General features: G+C 40.9%; 2 protein-coding genes across 6 annotated transcripts in view; one reads left to right on the top strand and one right to left on the bottom strand.

The window, feature by feature from the left end:
• The first annotated feature begins 453 nt into the window (after positions 1 to 453).
• On the top strand, positions 454 to 16215 carry METTL21C (methyltransferase 21C, AARS1 lysine). Of its 4 annotated transcripts, none has more exons than XM_090022574.1 (6): positions 461 to 593; positions 912 to 984; positions 6536 to 6693; positions 9502 to 9644; positions 14999 to 15116; positions 15381 to 16215. In XM_090022574.1, exons 3-6 carry the CDS (start codon positions 6546 to 6548, stop codon positions 15773 to 15775), a joined length of 804 nt encoding a protein of 267 aa, XP_089878700.1. In that variant the 5' UTR covers positions 461 to 593; positions 912 to 984; positions 6536 to 6545; the 3' UTR covers positions 15776 to 16215. The 4 variants fall into 4 exon arrangements, with proteins under 4 accessions (XP_089878691.1, XP_089878700.1, XP_089878715.1 ...); XM_090022580.1 differs by having other exon boundaries at positions 463 to 597; XM_090022565.1 differs by having other exon boundaries at positions 454 to 984.
• The window catches only part of TPP2 (tripeptidyl peptidase 2), an 84450-nt gene continuing 78445 nt past the window's right edge, over positions 15812 to 21816 (bottom strand). Inside the window, exons 29-30 of one of the 2 annotated variants that reach the window (XM_090022549.1) lie at positions 20473 to 20592; positions 15812 to 17082 (exon numbers count right to left, since the gene is read on the bottom strand). In XM_090022549.1, the coding sequence (XP_089878675.1) occupies positions 16993 to 17082; positions 20473 to 20592 (210 nt within the window). In that variant the 3' untranslated portion in view covers positions 15812 to 16992. The remainder of the gene's footprint in view (positions 17083 to 20472; positions 20593 to 21816) is intronic. The other variant, XM_090022556.1, reaches the window with a different exon arrangement.

Below are 21816 nucleotides of genomic sequence, written 5' to 3' on the forward strand. Positions count from 1 at the left end.
GTTAAGCTTACATATTCCCGATTTTAATGTAAACTTCTAGTGGCTCATTATGGACTCTTTAAATCAATTGTTATGCATGTAAAAAACAAAATATTCTGTCAACTTCTCTTTAAAAAGGAATTTTCTACAAACCGGTGATTTTTTTAAAAATTTCCAATGAAGCAAAATTCAACTGTGCAGGGGGCAGCAAAACTAGGAAAAACATACAGCTTTGAATTCTCAAAAGAAAAAAGGTAATATTCTGGCTATTCTTATGAGTTGCTTGTAACACAAACAGATGAAAGATTTTCAGGTTTATGCTGTTCCTTTAAGAGAGGCTTACATACCTTTCTCAGCATCTGTAGGCTGATTATAGATCCTATTGGAGGGCTAATGTTTTTTTGTTAAGTCTATAGTGCTGCTGGATCTCCTTACCTCTCATCTCACAGCTTCCAGAAACTCCAGTAACTTCAGAGTGGACAGCGAGCATGCCCATGGCTTCCTCCGCCACAAGATCCTCTCCGAGGGGCATTACAGCTATCTTTTCCCTGGAAGCAGGATCTTCAGTGCCATGTGAATTTCTCTCTCGGTTTGGTCTGCTGCCAATTGGCTGGGTAGGTTAGTAGTGTAGTAACTGACCATGTTAAGCTGTTTGTTTGGGTTAGGACTCCAGCTGAAAATATTGAGACATAAAATAGTTTGAAACCTAAAAACCACAAGAAAGGCATCAGGAGAACTTGAAGAGATTCAGTTTCTAAAGCAGACACATTATGAGCGCTTCAGAGAGTGCCAAGGATTTTTAGTTTGTTTAGCAAATGTGAAAAAGTTTAGTGTAACATAGCAAGTTCTTAGAGTGCTGCTTGGTAACGTTACCCGAAATAGCCTGCACTCCTACTGGCTGGTCTTTGTAAGTGGAGAATTAATCCTTCCAGGTGCACGTCTGTATAAAAATCTCTGGAGTGCAGGAGGATGACAGGAAACTTCACACTCACTCAGCTAAAGAAGGTAAATTATGCAGTTGTTCAACTAACAGCGGTTGCGTTTTATTTGAATGCTTTTCTCAACTAACAACATAGTTTTATATTTATCTAATGATTTCTTAAATTTGGAATAGTCTGGGTTATTAGTCAGAGGAATTAAATTTACCCAACTTCTGACAAATGCATCATTGTTTCATGGCTTACTTTTCACTGCATGAATAATCATCGAATGTCATTTTTTCAGCATGCATCTGCATCCCTCCCACCATGCTCTCAAGTACCAACTGGGTGGTTTTCTGAAAGCAAATTTTCCCAAGATTTGAGACTAGGACTTCTCTCTCTCCGAATGTTATTCATTTTAATTTAATGCAAGACAATTTAGTGAAATTACATGGCCTTAAAAAAAAAAATTATTTTAAAAAGGGATACATCAAGGATTGACAACCCCTGGCACACGTGCCAGAGCGTGTCGTGCAAAGGCATTTTGCTAGGCATACGTGCCTCAGGGCGGACAGCAAGGAAACGGCCATGGCTGTGCTGCTACAAAAAGGATCAGGCCCCTCACAGCTCCTCTGATGTCCACCCGGAGGCACACATGCATCCGCTACTAGCAATGAGCCCGGACAAGGCTCCAGAGACCTCGGTGCAGCAGCTTGCAGCCCCCCTGCTGTCTGCTGTGAGCATCCTGGGCTCCTTGGTGGGTGGGTGGGGCCTGTCCAGAGCCTGGGCTGACTATGGCAGGCAACTGGGAGGCTGCAAGCTGCTGAACTGAGGTCTGCGGAGCCCCGGCCCAGCTCGTTGCTGCCAGCAGGTACATGTGCACCTCCAGGCAGATGGCCCGGAAGGGACTCGGGCTGTGCTGCCACAACAAAGATTGGGCCCCTTTCCTCTTCCCCACCCTGCCTGGCATACCAACATTTTCCAAGTTGAGTCTGGGGTGTTTTGGCACTTTGCCAAAAACACTGCCAACCCCATTTTCGAGGAAGACTAAAACAATCAAATTACCAATAAAGCAGATGAAAATGGGTTTTGCTTAATAATGCAAATCAAAGCGTCTGTTGTTAAGCATCTCACATTAAAGTTCAGATAAAAAACAAAAACAAAAACCAGCAGTTGCATTTACAACTAAACACCACGCACAATGTAGTCTTGCTCATTGACTTACATTAACCGCCTATTTTTTTCCCCCTACAGACCTGGATGAGCAGCTTTTTCCCTTCTCATTCAAGCAAACACTGCACTTTGAAAAGATTAAGGGGCAGATTCTATTCCATCTGTTCACCATTAAATTGGATTTAGGTAGCTGAGCACAATTCTGTTCCACCTTGTTCAAGTGCCTAAAAAAATCCATATTTCATTTACATTTAACATATCACCCTTAGGATCAAGTCACAAAAAAGCAGGGAACAGGACAACCATTCACCTTGTATATTAGCAGTTTCTCTCAGGGATTTAAGCAGGAATTTGTACTTAGGCACCTAAGTCCACTTACACACCCAGTATGTAGAACAGAATCTGGCTTTTGGTAACCAAACTATTACTTTAAAAATGTATTCTCCTCAAATATATTCCCTAATAATTACAGTATTTCAGTACTCTGTAATGATTTTGGCCCTAGTTGTGCAAATATTCCCATAATAATTTGATGGACTAGGGGTGTCAAATGTTCTCACAAGCTAGACAACCTGTCACTGCAGGCCACCACCCAGGTTAATGCAACTGCTGATTGCCCTCTCTTACCTGCCACTGAATTTCTGACTGCTGTTTGCAACAGGAAAAGGGGGGCATGAGGGGTACAAATAGTGGCAGTGTTAATCCCCCCCCTCGGTGCTGGTCACACTAAAAACAGCAGGTCCGTCAGCTGCAGAGAAGCCCTGCTGTACAGAACTGAAGGTGGGTTTTCTGGCCTGTGAGAAATCCTGCCGGCCAGATTATCCATGCCTTGGGTTTGGGCTTGGGTTTACCCCTTGGCTGCTGGCAGAGAATGTAGCCTGCCAGCTTGAGTTTAACATCCCTATCATAAAGGGGGGTGTCTATCAACTAATACTGAGCTTGAAACCTCAAGCACTGACATATGATTTTATAAAAGTTTGGTAAAGTTACAAAAGATGTAGTTAAAAGCTTGCTTTGATCACCACAGTTTAAGGTTTTTAATGGATAATTAGAAGGGCCCTTGTAAAATGTTTTAAATACACAGAACATATAAGTTTAAGTAATGATTTTGCTTTTGGATCTCTCTGCAGAAGATGCTTGCATGCATATAGCTGATCCAAAAAAACCCCAAACTGATGGAAGTTTTCTATTGGACAACTTTAATTTGATGCCATTGATGTGTTTTATAGATGCATGTCCATTTCACTGACATTCGACAGGAAATTAGCTTAATATTTTGGCAGCATATTACAGTTAAGAACATAAAAAGTTAAAATGGTGAAGTCAAAGTGTTTCAATAAGGTTGAAATCAAATACTAGCACTTCACAAAAACAGAATTTCAAAATTATATGTTAAATTCCTTTTTAAATGTGGATGGGGAAAATGTACAAGGAAGCTGCATGTGATTAAACATGATCAGTAGAACATTCAAATGAATGTATTATGTGTTTTGCAATTAATTAAGCTAAAAAGCCAAGTCTGCAGTCTCACAGTATAAACATGCAGTCTCACCTGAACATTTAAAAACACTGACTTGCAATTAAATGAACATACTGAAGCCTATTTTGTTCTGTTCTCTTATGCCTTTTATAAAATCCAACAAAAAGACAAGGGAAGTAAATGCAGAAGTGACAGCACAAATGTGATTTTATATGCAAAAAAAAGTTTTAAAATTCAGTTACGCCTTCACAGTAATTGCAATTGATGCATATGGCACATACAGTATAAACAGTAACAGTAGATGCTACACATCTGCAATTGAGCTTTACTACTGGTAATTCCTGCAACTAGGAACTACTTGCGTCTTGTGTTTATAGTCACTGCCACAATTTTGAAATAGTGGCATTAAGTCGAGGCTACTAAAACACTTACAGCTCTCCAAATATAAAAATCGAGTCCTTTGTGTCATTTGTAACTGAAGAAGAATAACTAAACCCATTTTTGGGTTCAGAACATAAATCATACTGAAAGTCATTGGGACTTACAGAGATAGATTTAGTTGTTTGTGGTTTTTAAGACTTTGTAGGAAGGTTCAGGATCAAAAGATTCAACTGATGTTATCATGTTACATGTATTATTGCAGGGCCTAGAAGCCTTCATTATGGAGCAGGTCCCCCATTGTGCAAGGGCCTGTACCAAGACAATAAAAACAAAAAAACAAAACATTATTTCCTGCTCCAAAAGAGTTTATAATCTAAGATGAGAGAACAGATGGAGACAGACAGGGGAGTGCAAGGAAACAGCATTGGTCTGCATAACGGGCATTGGCTCTGTCACACCAGCAGCCTCTCATCATACTATGATGCCTACAAAATGCTTAAGGGTTTTAAAAAGGGAGATGAAGAACAATTAAGTGTCTACGGATCTGTAGAAAGCTCCTCTCAAGCACAAGGTGGCATGGGAGAAAGCATGAAAGTGCTGATTTTACAAGTTAACAAGCAGCTGACAGTCTGTCATCTGGGGCTGACTAGCACTGGCATTTTCTCTCTCCATGGAGAATGTGTTGATAGGCAAGAAGGAACAGGTCTTACCACCTTGACCATAAAACAGCTGGGAATTCGCATTTTGACATCTTACAGTAAATACCTTGCTACACTATCCAAGTGTTTGAGAGCAGATGAGATGGGTAGATGATTATCAAAACTAGTTTCATGAGTACTATATGATTTTCATTGGTTCACATGGTCAAATGGGATTTTTGGCCTGTTGCAGCAAGAATATATTTAGATAATGAAATGAATGCAATAAAGGTAACTTACTAGCAATGCTGCCAAGTTTTACAGCATGTGGCGTCCAGTTCTGGGCACCGCACTTCAGGAAGGATGTGAAGCTTGAGAGTCCGAAGGAGGGCCATGCACATGATTAAAGGTCTGGAGAGCAGGTCATATGAGGAGAGGCTGAAAGACTTGGGACTGTATAGCCTGGAGAAGAGAAGATTTAGAGGGGACTTGGTGGCAGCCTATAAGTATATAAGGGGGGTACATTAGGACCTGGGGGAGCATCTGTTCACCAAGGCACCCCAGGGAAGACAAGAACCAATGGTCACAAACTGCTTGAAGATTGCTTCAGATTGGACATAAGGTGAAACTTCTTTATGATTTGAGTGCCTACGGTCTGAAACAGACTCCCCTCAGAGGTAGTACAATCACCTATCCTTAAGATCTTTAAAAAAAAATGTCTTGACACGCACCTTGCTGCGGTCATCTGACCCCAGCAGTCTTTCCTACTCAAGTGCAGCGGGCTGGGCCCAGTGATCTCGTGAATCCCTTCCAGCCCCTAACATCTATGAAACAGCTATAAATGGAAGTGCATAATTATATTAAATACATTCAGTTCCATATACTGATAGATGTTCTACCACACTTGCTTAGTTTCTGTGCTCTAAAGTGCCTTCTCTTACTACTATAATTTCCATTAAGTTAAATAGTTCAAACTTTCACATAGGAGGGCAGTGAATGCTTATGGTCCCAATCACCACCTTAATGATCAGTATACACCCAAACATGGTTGTCTACATAACTAAAAATGCAATATCCAGAATATGGGAATTTTTCTTCTAACCATAATGCTAGACCTACAAGTAGTGGTCACCAATTTATGCTTATGAGAAATGAAAATTGCACTCCTCCCTCCCTACCTTTGCACAGTGCAAGGGTTAGCACTCTTTCATAGTCCCTTTAACACTTACTTAAGCATAAAAGATGCAATTACTCTTTCAGGAGGGATGAATGCAAATACTATTACTTTCATCATTCTAGTTCTGGATGGGCAGAAAACAATTTTTTGAAAACTTTTTACACTTGTCTGATATATTTTTCTAAAATAGGGACCAGCAGTAGTCTGTCTTTTCTCACTATTGAGAGGCAGGATACTCAGGCACAGGATGCTATGAATGTGCATGCATGCATAGAGGCACACAAGGGAGAGGGATTCTAATCAGCAGCAGTATAATCAGCACATTTGCAATCCTCTCACTTTTGACTTTAAGTAGTGCAAGGCCAGACCCAGTTAGCAGCTGGATGAGGAACTTCTGAGGAAACCTTAGATAAACTATTCCAAATCAGTATAAAACTATTGCCAAAATGTACCACATAGGATGAGTGCTGTTGCCCAAGGGTTTAAACAGAAGCCATGCCTCTGCCCTCTGGCTGAGAACTTTTAGTTTTTCATAGGAAAAAGATGTTAGTTCATCTCTTGGTTTACTGTACTCAGCTGCCTCAATTCTTTCTGTAGTACATTGGAAGAGATTCATCAGTCTGCTGGATTTCAGGGTATAATTCAGCTGCTGGCCAAAAACCAAGAGCCACACAGATAATCTGAAAAGTACTTGGTGAAAGAAGGTGAAGAAGCAGCTGCAGGACTAATGGTAGCCATGGAGAGGTCTGTGTCTATCAGAACTTCTGTCATTTTTTTCCCTTTCCAGGATTCCTGCCATGATTTCTGCACCACACCTGCCACACCTCAATGAAAGGCAAAGAATGGAGTGCCAAAGGGAGGAGGAGCTCTGTGAACACCAGTGTGAACCTGAACATTGCTCAAACTGCTCTGATTGTTTGACAACAGCATCACAGTCCAACTCAGGTTGCTACTTGCATATAAATAAACACACACACACGCACACACAAATACTATGGTATGTTAACAACATGCAGAACACTGAATTATCTCAGATACACAAATGAAAAAAGCAACTCCAAATTTTCTTTTATACTTTTTTGTATTATGCTCCTTTGACATTTTTCTTACAAAACCAGATTTACAGAAAAACTCAGCGTGCTCATTCGAGGCACATTTTCAAAAGACCTCTGCTGTTCATTAGACACAGGGGAGTAGGTCTACACTGCAGTAAATCAGAGATGGGCATATCTGAGTGAATATCAGCTTGACTAGCTCAGGTACCAACAGCAGCATAGCTGCAGCAGCACAAATTTCAGCTGAGGCTATCTGCCCGAGTACACACCATGGCACTCACCCAGACTTGTACAGCATGTATGTAAGTCCCTACTGCTAGAGTTAAACTATGGCTTGTCCCCAAGTTAATTAAATCAAAGCTCAGTTACACCCACAGATGCTGCAGTCATATCTCTGATGACAGAGTAGTCACCACCCTGAACGAAGGGGCTGTATTTTCCACTTAGAATAATGAGAGTGGTCAGGTCTGAGCACCTTTGGAAATCTGACCTACAGCCTAGCACCAGATTGCTCTTTATCCTTTAATCCCACTTCAAAATCTAGATCCAAAGTTCAAACTTCAACATATGACCTGGTGGATGGAAAGCAGGCGCATGTATTTTTCCCTGTTTTATAGTAGTGTTAAATGAAAAACCCTATTGTATGAAGGTCTGGCCAAAATACACAATGAGAGCGCCAAACTCTGGTCAAGACAGTTGCCTTGGATAGAAAGGAACATCCTGCACTCATGTTTTCTATTTTTAACAAGACTAACACAGGTTTAAGTTTCAGACCTTGCTCTTGCTGTCCTTTGCCATTATCAGAGATAAAGAATATCATGTTTAATACTTGGGAAAGGATACCATATAACGGGTAATCTATCTGCCATCTACAGCTATTCTACATCGAGCTAATAGCGCTGTGTGAAGCTTTGGTCACCGATTTGATTTGGCAGAGATTTGACCCAATTTGGTGGCCACACCTCCAAATCCGAATCGAATCAGAGGACCCTTTAATCTCTCCAAATTGAATCAGAACCCTCTGAATTGATGTGGAGAGATTTGGAGATAGAGACAGCTTTAAAAGTTTTTTCTATATCCCTTGAGGTAGCAGGCACGTCTTGTGATTGCTGCAATGCTGGGGTGCATGGAGTGTCCCACAGACGCATGGGGGACTCCCCAGTTCGCTCAGCAGCAGACCTGAGAAGTGGACCAGAAGCAATTCCAGTCCACTTCTGGGTCTGCTAGGGAGCATGCTTCCCCCCTCCCCCCCACCCCAGCTCAGTGACTGGTGCCTCCTGTGTCTGGGTAGGGGGCACCTGGGGTTCCCCCGTGGCCGATTGCCGAGTCGGAGGGGGCACAGGGGGGGCGCGCCCTAGCGTGCTCCCTGGCAGACCCGGAAGTGGACCAGAAGTACTTCCAGTCCACTTCTGGGTTTGCCGCTGAGAGTATGGAGGGCCCGGCCCCCGTGGGATGCTCCATGTGCCCGAGCATCGCAACGATCACAAGCCATGCCTGCTTCGTCAAGGTTTGTAGAAAAAACTTTTAAAGCCATCTCTTTCTCCAAACTGCTGATTCTCTGAATCAGCATTGAATCTTCAGATCTGTATTTGGCCAAATTGAATTGGGGACAGTGATCCAAATCAACAAATTGAATCAATGTTTCTGAATCGGGCTGAATTCGAATTGAATAGGGCCTGCTTCGCACACCCCTATGAGCTACAGTCCTGCTAGATCTCACTAGCCATGCTTCTAATGCCAAGTTTGGACAGGAAAATCCAGGAAGTAAAATTTCAGATTCAGAGGGCAATGCTGTCTTCTACACCCTAACCTGAAGCAGTGTCACAACCTGGTGCAAGGAAATTCCATGCTCCTGGAAGTCTGGATTTCTGGCGAGATACAAAATCTAGGTGCGAACCATCTGTGATTAAATAACCTAAGGATTTTTTTTATGCCTGAACCAATGGTAGCCTGTGATCTTTGCCCAAGATATGCAATCAAATAAGCAACCCAGAAGTCTTGAGGATTTGCAACCCATGTCCTAGGGTACCAAAGTCTCTATAAAGCAATCAATTGTTATTTCAAAAGAGAAGGTCAAATTCCCCACCAAGCAAATTGTCACTCCATGACTGGTGGGAAAGCAGGAGAGAAAGTATTCCACTCTGACACCAGGACTACCCATTCACTTGAGACTACCCGTTTTTACACATGCTCAGGTAGGGGGAGGGAGGGCTGCTTTAATTAGAGCAGCTCTGAGAGCCACTCAAATTAAAGCACCCGGTGTGTCTCATATATGTGTCCCTGCACTTCAAAATGGCAGTGGGGCGCTTTAGCTAGAGCTCATTGAACAAGCCTTAGTTAAAGCACCCATTTTGAAGTGTAGGGGTGCTGATACATGAGATGCGGAGGCTGGCTGGAGCGTGGTAACTTCCAGGTTCCAGCAGACTGGATTAAATGAGTCTGGCGCAAAGTTCTATAATCAGAACATGTCGGAGCAGCCTCCTGGCTCGTGTACGTGCACCTAAAGTCCGGCAACCCAAATTAACTGTGAACTGTGGGTTGCTCTTATTCAGCTTCCACCTGAGACCAAGAACACAAGCATTTTTCCCAGCCAGCCTGCATATCCTGTGACTGCAGGCAAATTTCCTTTCACCATCACAATGTGTTTGTATGCACTTCTGAGCACCAGCTAACACTAATTTGATCTTTTCTCCCACAGATTCGCCAATAACCCTTAAAATACTTCAGAAGTGGGTTCCTACAATATCCCCCTATTTCGATAAAGAGCATTACTGTTACGTAGGCCAGCAGATCACTATTCAAGAATCAATAGACTACTTTGGAGCTATAGTTTGGCCTGGTGTAAGTTTTTACTTTTCTACTATTATAAAGTGTCCAGCTAGTTAAACTTGTTGTAAAATAAAATGCAAGCCACTGTGATGCCAGGAGTGAAGTAGCGTGACAATGTTTTCATGAATGTCACTATCGAGGCTTCCATCCCAGTGCAGAATGGTAGCAGCAAGTAGTGTTTTGGCAAGGAGCACCTCACCCACTTAGCATTTTGTGCCAGGAATGACAAATGAACGAACTGTAAATCCTTTTTAAATCTCTACCCCTCTCCCTGTAGTGACTGCAGAGAATAACTGCTGCCGTCAGTTGACTACAGACATTTCTAGGTGCACATACTTAAACAAAGGAAAAAAAGCAAGCTTGAAAGCAGCATTCAGTCCTCTCATGTCTTCAGGAAGTTCCTGGAGAAATAAGCAATCAGCAAAACAAAGGGAGACTAGAGAAACAAATACATTTTGAAAAATCTAAACATAAAGCATTCATATTTAAAAAAAAAAAACCTTAAAAAAAAAAAAAAAAAAAAGAACAGAATATAGCAACTTAACCTCAAACTGATTTACGGATCTTGCCTCTGAGGCCCTACCCCTTCTCTCCCCCCTCACCCCAGTAATAGCAGCAGGATGATACAGGTGCTCCCAAGTTACTATTTCAAATAGTACCGTTTATGATCCTTGCCTGCAGCGTTTCATCCACCACATTAAGATGTAACTCAGAGTATTTAACTCCTTTACAATTTTACCGGAAGGCAGTGAACTATTGAAAAAAATAACTTTCTACCCTGCGCAGTTCATTTGACAGAAAATCTCCAGGGTTTATTCTATGGCATATTTCCTCTTAGGTACTGCATTTAGGATTGGAAAAACCTGCCACATTCTAAGGAAACTGTGAACAGTTTCTCATACACAGAGGTAGTGGCATCTGTACTTTGTCAGTGAATTTCAGAGGAATTTCTGCAAGAAAGACAACTCTAACTTTTCCTACAGCTACTGCAAGTTGCACTAGTCATGAAGCAAGCACTTACTAAGTTAAGTAAGGGATAAAAGCTTACAGAGGCACAGTGGGAATATAAAATTCAAGCTTGGCTATCTAGGACACCTTTAGGATTCTGCCAACATGGAAGTAAGATGCTAGGAAGGAGTTAGTGCACATATGTGAACTGTATATGAATCTGACACTTGTGTTGATCCTTCAAAGGCATCTTGAGGAAAAAGCAATCTTCGTGGGATACTAGGGCTGGTTCAGTGCTCTAACCATACATTAACAGATATTTTCTTCTGGATCCTGACACATGCCCTGAAGATAAATAATTTAGAACTATAATAGTATCAAAATGAACCCTTAGGAAAAAGAAAACTTTCATTGGTTAGGATTTTCCATTGACCACAGCTGGCCTCTCTTCTGGGATCTGGATACACAATAGTGAGTAGATTCAAATCAACATCAGAATAATAGATCTAACCAAAAACAAATTCCTTAGTCTTTAATAAGTTATGAGAACTTACAATTACCTTTTTGTCTGTTCCTTTTTCAGAACTGTTCTATTACAAATGAGGGCAGAAATGCAGTTCGACTATAGTACAGAAGAAACTCTAACAACAGTCATCCATTTCAGTTTGAAACTAGGAAAACTAGCGATCATAGAATCATAGAAACGGTTTTCCCAATATTTAATCTAAATTTCCCTTGCTGCAACTTGAAACCATTGCTCTGTGTGTTCTGTCGTCTGCCACCACTGAGAACAGTTCTCTTTGAAACCACTCTTCAAGTAGCTGAAGGCTGCTATTAAATCCCCATTTTTTTCCAGACTAAGTAAGCCCAGTTCCCTCAGCACCTCCCCAGAAGGCATGTGCTCCAACCCCCTAACCATTTTTGTTGCCTCCTGCTGGACTCTTCCAATTTGTCCACATCTTTTCTGTAGTGGGGGGCCCAATTGGCCACTGTATTCCAGATGTGGCCTCACCTGTGCCAAATAGAGGGGAACAATCACTTTCCTTGATCTGCTGGCAACTCTTCTACTAATGCTGCCCCATATGCCATTAGCTTTCTCCACAGCCTGGGCACACTGGGCTCATATTCAGCTCACTGTCTCCTGTAATCCTGAGGTCTTTTTGTGCAGAGCTGCCGCTTAGCCAGTCGGTCCCCAGTCTGTACCAGTGCATGGGATTGTTCCATCTTAGCTGCAAGACTTTACACTTATACTTATTGAACCTCATGCAATTTCTTTTGGTCCAATCCTCCAATTTATCAGTGTTTCTGAATCCTAGCCCTACCCTCCAGCATATCTACTACTCCCACCAGCTTGGTGTCATCCACAAACTTGCTGAGGGTGCACACTATGCCATCTTCCAGCTCACTGATGAAAACATTGAACAAAACTTGATACCAGCTGCCAACTAGACATCAAATCACTGACTACAACCTTCCAAGCCCAATGATCCAGACAGTTTTTTATCCACTTCAATCCATTCATTTAACCCATACTTCCTTAGTTTGCTTGTGAGAATGTTGAGGGAGACCATATCAAAAGCCTTGCTAAAGTCAAGGTGTATCATGTTCACTGTTCTCCTGATATCCACAGAGCCAGTCATATCATAGAAAGCAATAAGATTGGTTAATCATGACTTGACCTTGGTGAATTCATTCGGACTGTTCCTAATCACTGTTTTCTCCTCCAAGTGCTTAGAAATGGATTCCTTGAGCACCAGCTCCATGATTTTTTCCAGGGACTGAGACAAAGTTAACCGGTCTTAGTTCCCTGGATCCTCCTTCTACTCTTTCTTAAAGATGGGCACTATGTTTGCCCTTTTCCAATCATCCAGGATCTCTCCCGATTGCCATAAGCTTTCTAAGAAGATGGCCAATAGCTTTGCAAACACACTAGCCAAGTCCTTCAGCACCCTTCCATGCATCCTGTCCCTTCCCATGGACTTGTACACATCTAGTTTTTCTAAATAGTCCCTAACCTGTTCTTTTGCCACTGTTGGCTGCTCACCTACCTCCTCCCCAAATTGTGCTGCCAGGTGCAGTAGTCTGAAAGCTGACCTTGCCTGTCAAGGTCAAGGTGAAAAAGGCACTAAGTACTTTAGCCTTTTCTGTTACTAGGTTGCCACCCCCATTTAATAAAGGACCCACACTCTCCCTGATCCTCTTGTTGCTGACATACTTGTAGAAAAACCCTTGTTACCCTTTATGTCCCTTGTTATCTGCAACTCCAATTGTGCTTTGGCTTTCTTTACTTCCTCCCTGCATGCCCAAGCAATACTCTTATAGTCTCCCCCAATTGTTTGTCCAAATTTCCACTTCTTGTAAGCTTCTTTTTTGTGATTTAGCTTACTGAAGAGATCCCTGCTAAACTAAGCTGTCTTCTGCTGTACTTACTAGTCTTTCTACACATTGGGATGTGCCTCAATAATGTTCCTGTGCCCCCAATAAGGTTTTTTTTTTTTTTTTTTTTTTTAAAGTACAGCTAACACTCCTGGACTCCTCTCAGACTGGCCTCCCAGGGGATCCTGCCCACAAGTTCCCTAAGGGAACTGAAGTCTGCAGCAGCCGCCACGTGCGAGCTCTCCACTGTCCTTCCCATGCCTGGCTGGCCAGGTGGCACTTGTGCTGGCCGCAGAGGGGCACCGCTGCCCTCGCTCCCCGGCCCTGCTCCTGGGAGGCGGTGGTAGTGTGGGGTGGTGGTGGTCCATCGACACTAGGTGGTGGTGGTGGTGGTCCATACCCCCTAGGAGTATGGGTTTCCAAGTACCCCTAAGGGTATGCATACACTTGGTTGACAACTCCTGCACTACTACATGCCCCACCAATTCCTCCCTTGATGGAACTATAGGAAAATCTGCTATGAAAAGAACACTTTTTTGAGGGTATTATCTGCTAATAGACACCTTGGATATATTTCAGTTATTGGAAACTGGGGATGTGATTATTTTTGGGCCTGTATTTTCATTGTTTTCTGTAAGTGAGAGAAAGGTGGTGTTACTTGCCCTCATTTGCTAAATACAAACTGGCTATCCTGTAGAGACTTGATCTTGCTCATTTGATTCTGGGTACCGACTCCTAGGCAATCTCTCTCATCTGAATAGGATAGTGATCTCTGAATCTAAATAAAGAAATTTAAATTTAGCAATTTAAATTAAGAAGTTAATGAAAAATCATCTTTAGATTTCTCTTCAGAACCGAAAGTATGGGAAGAGATGCATAGATTTAGTATTTTTAAAGACTGTACTTGCAGAAGCCTTGCTTGGCCCTTGGCTTCTCTTATGCCAAGATTTTAAAAAGTACAGTGCAACCTCATCATAACAATTCTCCATTAGACTGGGGAAAAGGTGCATTAAAAAGAGGATGTTCACTGCAGCATTAGTCAATTTGCTGCATCAATTACATAAAAACAAATTTCTGCCACTTGGATTGTTTGAAATATGGGCTTATTATAAACAGAGCTCATTAATAATGATAGTACTAGACTTTGGAAAGCAGCCTTCACGAGAGGGGGGAGGTTCAGAACTGATGGAGAAATGATAAACATTTCAAACTCATTTACATAATTTACAGCAAAGATGGACAAGAATTGGCATTCTGTTCAGGAATCTGATCCATCTAGTGATCATAACAGATCACAGGAAGCATCAGGTTTCATTTCAAAACAGTATAAAAAAGGAAAACTATGTGCCTTCAACCTCATGAACTGAACCTTGCTGGATCTTGCAATAAATCAGATATCCACATATGGATGAGAACTCCCAAGAAAATCTAGATGATGTATACATAGCACAGGGGATAATCCTAGTTAGAAAGTTAACGTGGGCCCAGATAGATGATCTAAAAGGTACTGTTTGGTCTTGCAGATCTAAATTTTAGCATCTCCTGAGATTGCTAAGAAAGCAGTTCTTAAATACTGTACTGAAAAGGTGTCATAGGTTACTGCCCTTCCTTCTGTACTGCAACACAAATTACCTAACTAGGTTCATCTCATCTCTGATTGATGAAGGTCAAGTTTAGCTCAGAATCTCTAGAGCAGCCATAGTTTCATAAATGTTCCTCTGCAGCACGTTTGATTGCCAATTAGAACTTTTTTTTGCAACTCAAAGCCTTGCTTTACCTTCAAAACAAAAAACAATTTATCTTCACAAGGTTGCTTTTGTACTTAGAAAGAAAACTCTCCTTGCCCAGACTGAGTGCATTCAGTTCTAAGATTACTTAGAAGTTAAATGAAGGCAAAAAAGACATGTATATTTTAAAGGGAAACAGCTTTCCTTTTGGTGGAGGTTAAGTTTTTTTTAACAAAAATATTTTTACTTGTTTAATGAACTACTAACTTAGTTATTAACTAATTAATGTATTTTATGGGTGTTAACTGTCTTTAGGCATTGGCTTTATCTCAATACCTGGAATCACATCAACACGAGATCAACCTCAGAGACAAAAAAGTTCTTGAAATTGGTGCTGGAACAGGCCTGGTTTCCATTGTGGCCAGTATACTAGGTCAGTAAATTCTGATCAGTTCAATATTTCCCGCGTGAGTTGGTGGCTAAGTTAGTTCTATGATGCTGTAGTTTAAACACTGTCACTGCAAATACTTTTAAGGAAAGTCCTTTAAGGAGTACGTCCCCCATTGTGGGGATTGTGGGGGAGATTGTTAGCTGGGTGACTAATGACCAATTAATGTAAATTAAGGGAAGGTTATAGGGGGTTAAAAACATACGTACACAATCACACATGCACTGAAGATTTTCATATTCTCTTTAGGAGCTTATGTTACAGCTACTGATTTGCCTGAAGTTCTTGAAAATCTCAATTTTAATATTTCAAGAAATACACAAAACTTGAATGTACACAAGCCTGAAGTGAGAAAACTGGTGTGGGGAGAAGACCTCAATGAAGATTTTCCTAGATCAACTTACCATTATGATTTGATTTTGGCAAGTGATGTTGTTTATCACCACGCAGCTCTAGAGCCACTGCTTACAACAATGGTGTATTTTTGTCAGCCAGGGACAGTGTTATTATGGGCAAACAAATTCAGATTCAGCGCTGATTATGAATTTTTGGAAAAGGTTAGCAATATATTTAACGTAAAACTACTAGCAGAATTTCCAGAATCAACCATCAAGCTGTTTAAAGTTACAGCAAGAGAGAATTAGAGAGGAAACAATGAAGGGAATAACTGCATTGATTCAACAGTAGCACTTCAAGGTTTAGAACAATCTTAGCTGTGTATTAATCCTTAAAACTTACAGTTCTGTATTTTGCATTGCAATATATGTAAAAAAGTCAGGTTGTAGAACAAAAGTTATACATGCTGGAACTCAACATCTGATTTCTCATAAATGTATATGCATCATCTACTCAAACAGATTAACTTCATTTTAGCAGTGGGTCGTAACAAACCACAATCAGATATTTACTTTAAAACTTTGTATGAACTATTAGATATAGCTACAGTTTTTAAATGTTTGCATATTTCTATATTGTTTTCAAAGCTGTTCTCTCACAAGTTTCATTTATGTACTCTTGCAGAAACCAAGACAATTTTCAGCGTTGTCATTTTATTTTTATTAATTATAAAAATTCCTTTAAAGCATCAGAGTGCACATGGTGTTTTTTGATCTTCAATTCTGCACATTTATTCTGTTGTGTTTTACATTTTTAACATTATTAAACATATATGTATAGCTTTACAATACCTGATTAAGATTCAACTGTCTGGCACTTTTATACAATTATCAGTCCATCCAGATATTCAACTTAATACGGATTTTTGAAAGTTTGCCTGAAATTACTCCAAGATGAAGATTTACAAGAGCACCTCTGCATCAGCAATTCTGAGATAAACACTGTGACAGTTTGAAAGGTTTTTTTTAAAAAAAAAATCAAATGTAAACTTTTATAAACAATACCAGTTAATGATGTTTCGTTATTTTTATCTAATAAATAAAAATTTAGCTACTCTTGATGTAGCTTTAAGGCCTTCATAAAATGAAAATGAAATTAAGATTAAACATGTTAAAACCCTGTCCACTGTAAAAAATACAGAACTTTTACAGGTTTGCAGTTAAAATTAACCGTTAAGAATTTAACATGCATGCAAAAAAAGCCTTTTCCAATCATTTTCCAAATCCTTGGCGCTGGCACTTCTAGTACACCCATTGCCAGCAATAGGATGCACGCAAAGGAAACTCCCTGATGTCAGAAGTCTGGTTAACAGGTATTAAGCCACACTGGGGTGCCTTTACTGACAGACACACAATTTAATAATCAGCATTCAGTAATGAATGAAAACATGCGTTCTAATAACAAACTCATCTTCCTATATTCTGTCGATATAAAATCATTTCTTATGTTTACAACAATTGGTATTTCAGAACACACAATAATCAGGTGGATACATGACAGGAAGCCAGTTTTCAGTAAAAGATGCACAATGGGTCCATCCAAGTAGCTTCATTAGCTAAAAAAGAAAAAAGCAGAAAAATTAGGATTCTTTCCTCACTTTGTCATTTATTCCCATTTCATTTTTTCCTAATTCAACTCTTTAAACTAGAAAATGGACCAATGGTAACAGTGTCAAAGGGAGCCACTACCAGAAGTGCAAAACTTTTATATCAAGTTCTAGAATCAGTGAAAGGTTGTTGGTTGTAGCCACGCTGATCTAACGACACAGACAGAATCACTGAAATATATAATACAGAATGCTTGTAAAGTCTGTTTTAGATTTGGGGCACAAAACAAATATCAGGTTTACTGCTGTCCAAATGAACTCTGGGTTTAATTTCCTGTTTACAGGAACAGAAATAGAATTGGTATATAACTCCCAAGGACTCCAAAGTTCTTTGAGCATATATTATTTTCTAAGGCCACTGAGATGTTAAAATAATGCCATGATGGAACTGATCCCTGATCCCAACCATTATGCACCCTGCCAAGCCACATATGCATGCTAGGATACATGGCTGTTGAGACTGGGGACTGATCTCATTTGCACTATTATCTGAAAGGGAAGCTTGAAACTCAGTTGGGAGTTAGGAAGGTTCCCACCCAGGTGAGCCTAAGGTACCTCCCCACTCCCTGGGGAGTTTGCTCCCCTCCCCACTACCAAGCCCAGTTGCCCAACTGGGCACAGGCAAGCCTGGCTGGTTGGCTGTCTGACCATGGAAAGCAAGGCACATTCAGATGCCAGGTCACAGTGAACCCCATGGCTCACCCCAACCCAGCACAGTGCTCACTTTGCCTTGCAGCTCTTGAGAGATGCACAGGAGTTGTGGGGCAAGGCACGCACCGCACTGAGTTGCAGGGAGCCCCGTGGCTTGCTACAACTCAGCACCCTTGCCCAGCTGATGCTCAGCATGCTGAAAACAGTGGTGCAATTCCATGCAGGAATGCACCATGTGGCTGTCAGGCTGCTAACATGAGGGAGCCCATCAGCTGATGGGCTCCCAGGGCCAGAGGGCCTACCTGCCCTTGGTACAATTTAAGGAACAATGGGAAGCAGCCACAAAAATGTTCCACATATTAATAGAACATTTGTAGCTGATTTATTTTGTCATGCTAACAACTCCCTGGATGTGTGACAGAATGCATGTATTTATGGCACGATTAACAGGTCTTAAGTGTAATAATCAGGGCCGTAAGTTTTTCAGTGTTAATTATACTGAGTTCACGTGCAGCTTTAAAGAATCATTTTTTAAACCTACATATGAGCTTGCTGCGTTTCTGAATAGCAGTTTATTACAAGCTAATCTACAGATAGTGGGAAATGGCACAAATTGCTTAAAACATGAATGCTCAACCCCTAGCCTGTAGGTCATATTTGGCCAATGGGATTCCCCATAGGTCTGAAAACTGGGGGGCAGGGAAGTGGTGGCATTGCTCCACTGCTGTCAAATTTCTAGGCCTGTGGGGAGCCTGATGAGCTACACTATGTGACCTAGCATGCTGCACTTGGCAAGCAGTGGGGTGCAGGGCCCAATCCAGTCTGCAGATGAGCCCTGCATCTCTTATCTGGCTCATCTGGCTGAGCACCACCGACTTAAAAAACATGAATCCCATTTCTTAAAATTGAGAGAAAAAGTACTGTATGTGCTAGCCATACCTAGGCACAGAAATATTATTTAGGCATTTAAATTCAAAGCTGCCTGACTTCTTAAGACAGTGAACACCTGCAACTCACAATGTATAGCTCTAACAATTTTTGCCTTTAAGATCACTGGCAGACACTCAGTTAAAGGTGTGATGGGATCTCAACCAAAAAATTCACTTCTTGTCATGCCACACATGCCAGGCTGGGCATACAATTTTGGGATCGGGGATTAGATCCCAATCATGATTAACCTGCCAGTGCACAGAGAACCAGCAAGTTGAAAACAGGGTGCCCAACAACTAGCTCACTGTGAAATCTGCGACTTGAGCTGCATACTTGATTTCTACAAGTCTAGAGCATGGCAATCCAAGATTTAGGCTGCCATTCTTCTTCATCGAGTCTCCAATCCAACCTTTCTATATGGTCCCTTTGCAATTTTCTGCACAGGCCACTGCTTGTAGTGTTGGTGTTGCCAGATTTTGTGGGAAGCACTGTGGTGCTACATGTGGTACTAGGCTGCCATAACCTAATCCCAGGCCCCCTGAACACCCAGATGAGGAAAAACTGGGTGTGCAGCTCAGATGGTTCGTGCACATGGTTTAAACAGGTCTCCAGGATCTGGGAACCTCTCCCCAATCCTGTGGCTCCATCACGCTGACTGACACCATTAAAAGCTGGGCTGCACATGTGGTTTTTTGACATCCCTGGTACACCTGAACAGGACAGCTCAGGATTAGGAAGAGATGCCTTGATTTAAGGTTCCCCAGGCAACAGGTGTGTCAGAAAACCATGTGCAAGTCAGCTGGGTTGGGAGGAGGCACAAGGTCCAGGAACTGGTTCTCGCTCAGCCTAGCTGAGCAGTGTCCCAGACCATGGAGCTACCCCAAGCCAGATCCCGACACTGAGTTGAGCACTGGGATCTGCTATGAGGCAACATGCCATGCATTCAATTTAAGACGTGGCATAAATGAGCCACAGAGGTGTTGCACATTATATATGGAATAATTTTGTGGTTCATTTACTTTTATATCACACCATATATTGACTTGAATGCATGACCAGGTTACTATTTAGAGGTATGACTAACAGGATAATAGTGTCTTAAAATATAACATGTCAGGAACCCAGGAGCTTTGCCAAGTAGTGGAATGAAGTCAGACATTCTAATCCCTTTTCCAAGGAGCAACCTGACTCTTAAGGAGGAACTGCATGCTACTGCTAGGAAAACCCTTCTGAAGAGGCAGCAGTGAAATTGTTAACTGCAAGCTCTGTGTCCCCGTCCAAGAACTAACAGAAGGTGATTATTTCAGAATGAGTGAGTGAAGTGAAGACAATTTTCCCCCTTTCAGCACCTGAACGGGAGAACTGAGAGACCGATACAGAAGACCAGAGCTCCCATGAGAAGTCAGAAAGTGTATGCAGGTAAAAATCCTAGCAGATGCCTTCTCAGGACCTCATATATTCTCCCACCCAAATTTCTCTGAGATCTCTGAGATAGTGGATTAATCTACCTGGCTAGTAGGTGGCAAATTAATTCAATAAGCCCAATTAGAATTTGAAATGCAAATTGTATTGAATCCAGGGAAGGATTTCAGATTTGAATACTTTTGGATTAAACATCTATCAGCAGCTACTGGATCCAGAATCTAAATGAATTTTCTCCAACTTAATAGTTTAAAAGCATCAAGAATTCAAGCGTCTTAAGAAGTTTTTTTTTTTCAGAACCATCTATTTAACAAAGAATTACTGAATTTCTCTTACCTGTATGCAGTTTTTCAAATTTTCTTTAGTTGGCTTTTCTTCTGCAAGTTTAGTTGCAAATTTAAGACCTCTCCCATACATTTTATTGACCAATGCATGCTTATATGCAAATGTTAAAACCTACAGTATGCAAGCAAATAAAAGAAAGTTAGAAATCTATGTTACTGCAATATTTAAGTCTTATTAAGGCTTACCATATAATAATAGCACTGTTAAGATGATAAACAATTTGAAAAAGTCAAAATGAAATGTTTGTGTGATTGGCATGCATTCATCTTTCTAACAAACAGATGAATGAAAGCAGTTACTGAACTTGTATTAAAGCTCTAAAATGAAAGCAACTGTTTCTTGACACCATCATGAATACATTTGACTTCAAAACAATTTAGATTCCAAAAATCTCAACTACTTAAACTGTAGCAGCAATCACATGTTCAACTGAACTGCAACTGCACTCCATATGAAAATCACGAACAATCTACATTTTTTATCCCACAGAAACAGAAGTGATATCCGTCTGTGGGACATATATCCCAGTAAATCACAATGTCACTTCACAACAAAACATGAACAAAAAGACAGTGGATGGTATGTACACATACAGTAATGTACATATAAGTTTAACAAGCAATGAAGACAAGTAAGCATGTTTTTGCTTAATTCATTAATCCTGAGAATTTGTTTGTTAATATTTAGAACCACACTTGTTGCTGATTATTAGAGTTAAAATATATTTAGAACGACGAGCTTACAATACCATTAGCCACACTGTGACTAAACTATGCAGATGAGCACATTTCTCTACCCCAGAGATGCCAGTGAAATAAATGTGGTTCCTTAGCAGCCTAACCATGAACCTCTGCTGAAGGTTTTGGAAGGTTCTTTATGCCATTTTAATAGTCACAGCAATTAGTATGAGTGCTAAACTAATACATTTCATCTCTGGTACAGTCCTCTAAAAGCCACAGTTGATATCCTATTTTTTATTTCTTGTGAAAACAAGACACTGGCAAAAAATAGGGGAATATGTCCAAAAGGCTCAAATTATTATTTTTAAAAGGTAATACAAACCCTTGATACTTCAAATTATACTGCAAGTTCTAGCCCCTCTTCCAGAGCAATATTTTTCTTCCCTCTTTGCAATCGCTAATCAAATCGAATTTTCACAACTAAGACAACTTATATGAACGTATGTTTAAGTACAGCTAACAAAAATATCCAAACAATATTTTGCTCCACTATCAGAAATGAATAAAGAATAACCCCCACCCCCCGCAAAAGTCTCTTTGAACACTCATTCTCCCATACCCTTCAAAGATAAGAGCTTGCCTAAGTTGAGCTCCA

Source organism: Crocodylus siamensis, chromosome 1 (genome assembly GCF_052110815.1).
Source record: "Crocodylus siamensis isolate JL-2025a chromosome 1, ASM5211081v1, whole genome shotgun sequence".
In the NCBI taxonomy this organism is placed as follows: domain Eukaryota; kingdom Metazoa; phylum Chordata; order Crocodylia; family Crocodylidae; genus Crocodylus; species Crocodylus siamensis.